The following is an 8,494-nucleotide window of genomic DNA, read 5'->3' as shown; positions in this document are numbered from 1 at the left end:
CCTCTGCTTCGACAGAGCACAGTGGGGTGAAGCCCATTAGATGTGTTTACATCCATGAGTTCAAAATGATTTTTTTTTTTAAGATTTTATTTATTTATTGGACAGAGAGAGCACAAGCAGGGGGAGCAGCAGAGGCAGAGGGAGAAGCAGGCTTCCCGCTGAGCAGGGAGCCGGATGCGGGACTCAATCCCAGGACCCTGGGATCATGACCTGAGCCGAAGGCAGAGGCTCCACTGACTGAGCCACCCAGGCGCCTCCAAAATGATCTTTAGAAAGCTTCCTGGGTCACCTTTTACCAATTCAAAAACTAGGTAAATAAGAGGACAGAGGGAGTCTTTTTCCTGCCTTTCCCACATGAGCTATGCCAGGGGGTATAGCAGGCAAGGTGAAGTGACTCCTTCTAAAGTTGTCACAGCTAATAAATGAGAACGACTAGAATTAGAATTTCACCAGTTTGCAGTCCCTCAAAGTCATTCCCGAGTGGCTGCACCAGCTTGCCTTCCCACCAACAGTGTAGGAAGGTTCCCCTTTCTCCGCAACCTCGCCAACACGTCGTTTCCTGTCTTGTTAATTTTAGCCATTCTGACTGGTGTGACCTGGTATCTCATTGTGGTTTTGATTTGTATTTCCCTGACGGCAAGTGATGTTGAGCATTTTCTCATGTGAAAGACATTACCGTTTTCGTTAAGTAGGCAAGAGCGAACCAGTGTCTGGGGATGCACATGTGATAAAGCCACAAAGAACACAGGGAGAGTGGGTGTGGTGACTGGGACGGAGCAGGAGGGTTTCTGGGTGGCTGGTGTGGTTAGTTTTAGGTGTCAAGGTGCAGTGAGCCATGGCGCCGATATCTGGTCGACTACTCTGGACGTTGTTGTGAAGGTGTTCTTTGGATGGGATTAACATGAAAACTGGTGGACTTTGAGTAAAGCAGGTCATCCTCCATAATGTGGGTGGGCCCCGTCCAATCAGTTGAAGGCCTGCGTAGAGCCAAGCCTGAGCTCCTCGGAACAAGAAGGAATTCTACCAGCAAACAGCTTCTGTACTTGAACTGTAATTCCCCCCAACCCAGGTCTCCAGTCTGCAGACTTCGGACTTAAAACTAAGCCTCCACAGTCATGTGAGTCAACTCTTTAAGATAAATCTCTCCAGGGTGCCTGGGTGGCTCAGTTGGTTCAGCGACTGCCTTCGGCTCAGGTCACGATCCCGGAGTCCCGGGATCGAGTCCCACATCGGGCTCCCTGCTCGGCAGGGAGTCTGCTTCTCCCTCTGACCCTCTTTCCTCTCGTGCTCTCTCTCTCTCATTCTCTCTCTCTCAAATAAATAAATAAAATCTTAAAAAAAAAAGATAAATCTCTCCAAATATATATACACACACGATATCGGTTCTGTTTCTGCGGAGAACCTTGACCTAATACCGCTGGTAAAGTTCTAGTTCTTGACTTTGGTGATAGTTACAAGGATGTTCACCTTATAATTCACTAAGCAACATGTATGTTTTGCATGGTTTTCTGTTTTTATAACGAAAAGGTAAAAAAGTAAAGTATCATTTGCATATAGGTATGTTAATATAGAAAAAGGGGGTTCTTGATGAACACCAGATTGGTATTCAGGATTTACGGGGAGAAGAGATGTGCACGTTTTGCTCTGAATATTTTTGTGCTGCGACTTTGTGCGTGAGCATGTCTGTACATTCTGGATAGAATTACAGAAAAAAAAGATGCTGGTCCTAGTTGTGACACACGTGGAAAGATCAACCTTGATTAGAAACTGAACAGAAGAGGACTTCATAGGGAGGGACAGAGAGCCCACTTCCACTGGGGGCCTGCCGGATCCACGGGAGAAGTAAAGCCAGGGCACTACAACTTAAGGAACTGTCATTTATTTGAGAAACAAAACACAGCTGCTCTTGACGTTTAGAACCATGAATATTCAAGCTTCTGTATTTATTAAACAGGTAAGTATACTTTCATTCTACAGAGAGGACCCAGAGAGGCAGGACCACGAGAGTCATCAACAATTGCTAAGAACACAGGCACAGAGCTCTTTGCCACCTGTATCTTGAGGCCTCCTAAGACTTCCTTTCAATTTTCTCCTTTTCAGTGTCTGCTTTTCTTTGATCATCAGCCAGCCCTCAGGTTTGCCCGTCACTGAACATTAGTGATAACACACAGTAGGCTTCTTGTACTTGTCACCTAAAACCCTAGAGCTCCCCCAAGTCTCTTAGGACAGTAAGAGTTCTTTTCCCTGAAGTCACGCGATTAGCCAGCAGGCCCACCTCACTGAGAAAGGATAATCTGTGATGAAAAGTGGATCCATTAGAAACCAAAGTATCACCTGGAATTTGTCACAGACATAACCCTACTGGCCAGCGTCCCAACTTCTAGTCCTTAACGCCAAACTTCAAAGGCATCGATCGCTGCTAAAGAAGACCCGTTTCACGACGTAAAGACAGGCGGTCATCAGGGCGAGCGCTTAGGTGGTGTCCCCTGCTTTCTCTGTCACTATCTATCTAAACAGCATTGGGCTCTATGGCTTATTTTTTAAAAACAGCATCACTGAAACGAAAGGCGCAAACCACATAATTCCACTTAACGTGTACAATTCGGGGGCTTTTTGTGTACTCAAGAGTCGTGCAGCCATCACCACAATCCAGGTCAGAACACTTTCAATCACCGCAGAAGATCTGCATGCCCCTCAGCAATCACTACTTCCCCGTTTCCCGCTCTCCCCACTGCCTGGCACCCCTCAGCTACGCTCCGTCTCTATGGACTGGCTTATTCCAGACATCAGCTGTAAACAGGATCCTAGAATGCGTGGTCTTCGGTGACTGGTGACTTGGCTCAATGTCCTAACAGGCATCGGCACTTCGTTCCTTGTACTTCTCTAGGATATTCCACTGCGTGGATGTAGCTCGTGTTACTGACTCGTCTTTAGCCCCTCGTTGAGTCCGTCCCCGTGTGGGGCACCGGGCCGAGGGAAACAGTCAGCCAGGCAGCCTCTGCCCCCCAGGAGCTGAGACACCCAACCCCCCGACCCGGGAAAGGCAGACCCTGACACTAGCCACGACCGATGCAAAACAACGCAAGACAGACAGGGGAGAGGACTTTCCATGGGGCGTGGGGGGGGGGGGGGGGGCAGGAGGAAGGTGAAGAAGGTTCAAGGGCGAAGTGGCACTTCAGACACATCCTGAGAATCTATCCCATGAAGGGAAAGGCACTCTGGGGGCGAGGGGACCAGCAGGTGGCAAAGGCACAGGAGGGTGAAAAGTCCGGGAGCACAGAGGAGCAGGAAGCAGGGGTGGGGGGCAGGGGGACTGCTGTAGGCAGGAGCATCAGGTGCCAAGTCAGGGGCCTTGAAGTTAATGCTCAGGTTCAGTGATAAATCTTTTTTTTTTTTTTTTTTTTTTTTAAGCCTTGCCCATTGTTGATAAGTAAGATACAAAAACAATAAAAAAATCATAGTATTTTCCATTTGGGGGTTCCATCCCTCCCTCTTCGATAAAGGTTCCAGCTTCCAATTCCTCAGAACCCTTCACTGTCTGTGGAAGCCCCTCGTCAACCTCCTGCTCCTGGAAAACAAATGAGCCCCAAAACCTCCTCAAAAAGCAAATATTACCTTTCTCAACACTGAGCTTTACCCAGGCCAATGTGTAGTTTTATTGGAGCGGCACACAGGACCTGGAGGAGGCTGGGGGAGGAGGGAAGGGCCCTGGAGGGTGGGTGGCCCGGGGGTGGCCCGACCGCATCCCCCGGCAGCGCCCGGAGCCCCTGGGGGCGGCCTCCTGCCGGCTCCCCATCTTGCAACTGGGATGAGCACACTTTGTGAGGGGCAGTGTTCACATGGGGCAAAGCATCAGGAAGGCAAGTGTTTCAGTAGTAATGAAGGCAAACCTTGTCCATGGCCAACTGTATTCTGTAAGAAGCAGGAACAAGAAGTTGGTGAACCACGTCCCATCTGAAGAAATGACCCCAAACCTAATCCAACCCAGAACAGGTGGTCGTTGAGGGCAGACCCGCCCGACGGGGATCATGGAGGCTGCGTCCAGTTTGATGCCTCCACCGCAGGAGGGAGCCGCTGGTGCGAGGAATGCTGTCCAGGGGCAGAAAGGGCTAGAAATGCCGCTCCCGCCCACCTGCAAAAGGACACGGGGCCCGCATGCTGCGTGCGCATTTACCTGTCAATCGGATAAGGCTGCTCACAAAGGTTGACCAGCACGTACAAGTGTCTCAGAGCATGCTCGTACTAGGGGCGAACAAACCAAAAAGACAGAGACATCACCATCTCACCACACCAACCACTCTTGACTCGGGAATAGCCTACTTTCCTGGTTACGGGGGCAAAGCACCTTGACCTGTGGTTCTTGACCTTCTTTGGCTCAGGGACTCCCCCTCCCTACCTTTCAGTAACCTGGTGAGATTTATGGGCTTCCTCCCGTGAAAACGGCCGCCCCGCCTGGGGGCGGGCAAGCCTCCTAGAGCATGTGGCCACCAGCTCAGGCCTCCTGAGGGCCCACCGTGACCCTGCTCCCCTCTCTTACCTAGGACTCCCCCCGCACCTTGCCCACCTGGCTTTGGGCTCTGGGAACCCCTATTCTGGGAGGGACGCAGGGAGGAGAGAGGATGGGAAGTGGATGCCAAGCCAGATGGCCCCAGGCAAAGACTGAGAGAACCCGGAATGTTTATCTTGCAAACCCTTCAGGGGCATGTGAGAACTCTCCGGGGCAAGAAGGAAGAGATCCGCTTTGTGTGATTCCAGAGGGCAAAACAGTTAACACCGGAAGACAAAGCACTGATTAAATAAGGGGGACATTTTTTATTTTCACGTAAGAAAAACATTTTCCTTACAAAGTTAAATAAAAGAAAAAATACAATGGAGAGCTTCCAAATATTGGAGAGCCACCTCCAAAGTGCCCGGTACCCCATCTTTGGAAGTATTCAAGCACGACCGGCGTGCACACCACGACCCGATAGAGCTTTCTACAGTGATGGAAATGGTCTATCGAATTCTCCAATTTGGTAGCCAGTGGCCACATGTGGCTACTGAACGTCTGAAATGTGAATTCAGGCAGCCTTTCGAGGCGAGTGACTACAGTAGGGAAGAACACAGCTCTAAAGCAGGAGCTGGCAAACTTCTTCTGAGAAGGGCCAGACAGGAAATATTTTTGGCTCTGCGGGCTGCATGAACTACTCGATTCTGCTAGAGTGGGAAAGCAGCCATAGAAACTACGCCACAGTTAGAACATGGCTGGGTTCCGATGAAACTATTTCTAAAGACAGGCTATGGGCAGGATGGGGCCTGGGGGCTACTTTGCTGACCCCTTCCCTAGAAGGCTCCCGGCATCACATGGTGCTGACCACAGACACCGTCCAGCCTGACTTCTACTAGGGCCTGACTTCAACAATAAATCCTGGGGAGGGGTCAGAAGAGACCGGGGTGAGGGATGGGGTGTGGCAGGGGAGTTGAGTCATGACTGGTAAGCTCCTACCCACTGCACAACTGACTGTGTCTGGGGCCAGGATGCATGGTCCGTGAGTCTGGATGACCCTCCTCCTGTCCCCATCAAAGGCCTCTGAATGAGTGCACTGTTTTCGGAGCCTAATGGAACCTTCTACAAGGCCAGGCACCTTGTGTGATTTCCAGCGGCTGATATTAATTTAGCTTTGGGGGTTTAAGAACGCAGGGAAGGGCTCCGTGGGCCCAGGGAAGGCGGCGTGCGGAGGCCAGTGGCCCCGGGCCCCGGCCTTACCGTGGAGGAGTGCCAGTTGAAGCAGTGTGTGCGGAAGTGCGACACGGCTGCCTGGTAGCAGGCATGCGCCCCGAGCTCGGCTCTCCTGGACAGTAGCCTCTCCGCCTCAGCATCCGAGCTCGCGAGCAAGGAGACCATCTTCCGCACTGACTTCTGGATGACGTGCCTCGCCTGTGGAGACGCACAACTTCTCAAAATATACCTTATTTTAGGCAGTCTCTCTTGGAACCCTGGATTAGTTAGAAGCTCGTTCAAAGTGATCTCTTCATGGGCTTCTAAGCCGGTATGTTAAAAGAGATGCCAAAAGGGGCGCCTGGGTGGCTCAGTCGGTTAAGCGTCTGCCTTCGCTCAGGTCATGGTCCCAGGGTTCTGGGATCGAGTCCCACGTCGGGCTCCTTGCTCAGCAGGGAGTCTGCTTCTCCCTCCTCCCCTGCCCCTCCCCCTGCTCGCGCTCGCTTGCTTGTTCACTCTCTCAAATAAATAAAATCTTTAAAAATATAAAATAAAATAGATGCCAACAGAGGCATTCTGCAGGAGGCAAGAGAGGTGTGTGAGAGACTTCTCTAACAGCCAGAAACCTCTAGAAATAGCCTGCCTTTGTTCAGGGTCTTCTGACACGATGGAGACATTTAAATCTAACCACCTGAAGAGCAGCCCTGGCCCACTCTGAGGACAGGGGTGGGTGTAGAAATTGTGCCCCAAAGTAGATTGTTGTCCCCTGACTGGTGCTGTGTGTTCACAGGCACATCTGCCTATCTATTCCAGAAACCACCAGAAAGAGGGGCACAGATGGGGGCATCGCTTCCTTCCCAAACGATGAGTAAAAAAATACCCACTACAAAATGGGTTCATTATTGTTATTTCTAAATCAGTTAATATTTTTAAAATCTCACTGTCGTTTCTAATGCAGCACATATCACCATAACGCCACACAAACAAAAGTACTTCGGAATCAAAATTTTAGTAGGATTATAGAGGTCCCCGACTAACAGACTCACAAGTATGAGGACCTCTGTATTACACTAAGACCAGCAAAAAATATACCAGATGTGGGGCACCAACCGCCAGGATTATCAGAGACAGGAATTTAAACCGGATCACGGAGATGTGTTATCTTTCCTAGAAAACACAGCCTAATGCTCCCGAATGCCCGAGTGCTGTGCTGGTGAGGCTGACGAGTCACCACAGAGCGGGCTCCGCTGAAGGAGACCGCCTCTGCCCGGCAGCCCACCAACTGCTCGCTCTCTGGGTGCTTCTAGACGCACAGCAAGAACTGGAAACGCGAATCTGCCAGTTCCAAACAATTGGATGAGCTACTGAAAACAAACTCAGTAATTGTAAAAGATCACTCAAACATTTTAAGGAAGAATTTTAGGCTATGACCACGATTTCCTAAGGCCACAGAAACTTTGTGTGTTGCATTTTTTTTTTTAACCATGATTAGCTAATAACTCACCAAGCGGCGATATTAAAATGTTTTCTAAGCAACCAGGCATAAAAGAGGGCAACGCCCACATGCCACAACTTGTTGGCAGGATACAGGAGAGACAGCCCCCAGTCCTCTGCTGCCTGCTACCAAAGAGGTCAAGGTCAGCTGACTAATGGAGAATGAAGAGAGCCACTGCTCTGCTCACTGCTTCTCTCTTACACAGAGCACAAAGGCTAGTCCCCTTTCCCACAGACTCCCACGTGGCAGGAAGAGGCGTGGCCCTGGAGTGCTGTCACCTACCTCCGAGCGGTGCTGAGTAACTGTCAGCAGGCAGAGACCAGGGCCATGCACGCGGCCCGGTAAGGCTGGGGGCAGTTGTGGGAAACGGTTCCTTCGAGGGCTACTTACATCCAGATGCCTGTGGATCTGCTCCACGAGATTCCTGGACTCCTGCAGATCATTGGTGCTCATCAGCTTCCTTTTCAAGATGGTGAGGGGCACCTCAGGGCTTGGGGTGAGGTCAAGGTGTTTGACCGGAGGCAGGGAGATAGGAGAGCTGGCTTTGTGTTTCATACCCTGAAACTGCATCACTTTCATGGTGGAGATGGACTGAGGAGAGAAGGAGAGAGCCAGACTGAGTGGCAGACGTGCCAAATGTCTCCTGGGTCCTGCCTCTTCGTGCGAGGCTCACAGTTCACGCCACGTGGTTTCAGGACCACCGAAGGGCCATGGGTGCAGCCTGGAAACACGCACCTGGCCCTCAGTAGAGGGCAAGAAGACACATCCAAGCACCTGAAATCTACCAACGATGAACTTTGAAAATACCTGGCTTCCTTTGCAGGAGAACCACTAATTCTGTCACCTATGGAAGGCAATCACCGCTCCCCAGTGACGCAGAGCTTGGACCAGGGTCCTTCCAGCCAGGGGCGACCCTGGGTCGTGCTGCCTTACCCATGCTCACCTGCCGGGCCCCAGCACCCAGGAGCAGGAAGGCGCAAAGCACAGGTTAGAGTTGCGGTCAGGGTCCACTGAGCGGGACAGAGCTAAAGCCACAGTGGGGCCGGCTGACGGTCAGGGCCAAACAGGCACGTCAGCCAGGCTCTGTCTGCCCGCACTGGTCACTCCAGACTGGACCCCAATCGGAGGGAAAAAAAATGCTACAAGCGATCCTGTTCTTAAACCACGCAACAGGTGGGGTGCCTGGGTGGCTCAGTCCATTAAGTGTCTGCCTTCCGCTCAGGTCATGATTCCCCAAGTCCTGGCATCGAGCCCTGCATCGGACTCCCGGCTCGGCGGGGAGTCTGCTTCACCCTGGGACC

At 51.4% G+C, this 8,494-nt stretch overlaps 1 protein-coding gene across 2 annotated transcripts in view; it reads right to left on the bottom strand.

Moving 5' to 3' along the window:
• Positions 1–1,863: 1,863 nt before the first annotated feature.
• The window catches only part of LGMN (legumain), a 33,089-nt gene continuing 26,458 nt past the window's right edge, over positions 1,864–8,494 (bottom strand). The window contains exons 11-14 of one of the 2 annotated variants that reach the window (XM_027571389.2): positions 7,584–7,784; positions 5,747–5,917; positions 4,175–4,242; positions 1,864–3,912 (exon numbers count right to left, since the gene is read on the bottom strand). In XM_027571389.2, the coding sequence (XP_027427190.1) occupies positions 3,870–3,912; positions 4,175–4,242; positions 5,747–5,917; positions 7,584–7,784 (483 nt within the window). In that variant the 3' untranslated portion in view covers positions 1,864–3,869. Of the gene's footprint in view, positions 3,913–3,951; positions 4,090–4,174; positions 4,243–5,746; positions 5,918–7,583; positions 7,785–8,494 lie in introns of those variants that run through there. The other variant, XM_027571388.2, reaches the window with a different exon arrangement.

This window comes from Zalophus californianus, chromosome 6, assembly GCF_009762305.2.
Source record: "Zalophus californianus isolate mZalCal1 chromosome 6, mZalCal1.pri.v2, whole genome shotgun sequence".
In the NCBI taxonomy this organism is placed as follows: domain Eukaryota; kingdom Metazoa; phylum Chordata; class Mammalia; order Carnivora; family Otariidae; genus Zalophus; species Zalophus californianus.
This window is presented reverse-complemented; position numbering and strand designations above follow the sequence as displayed.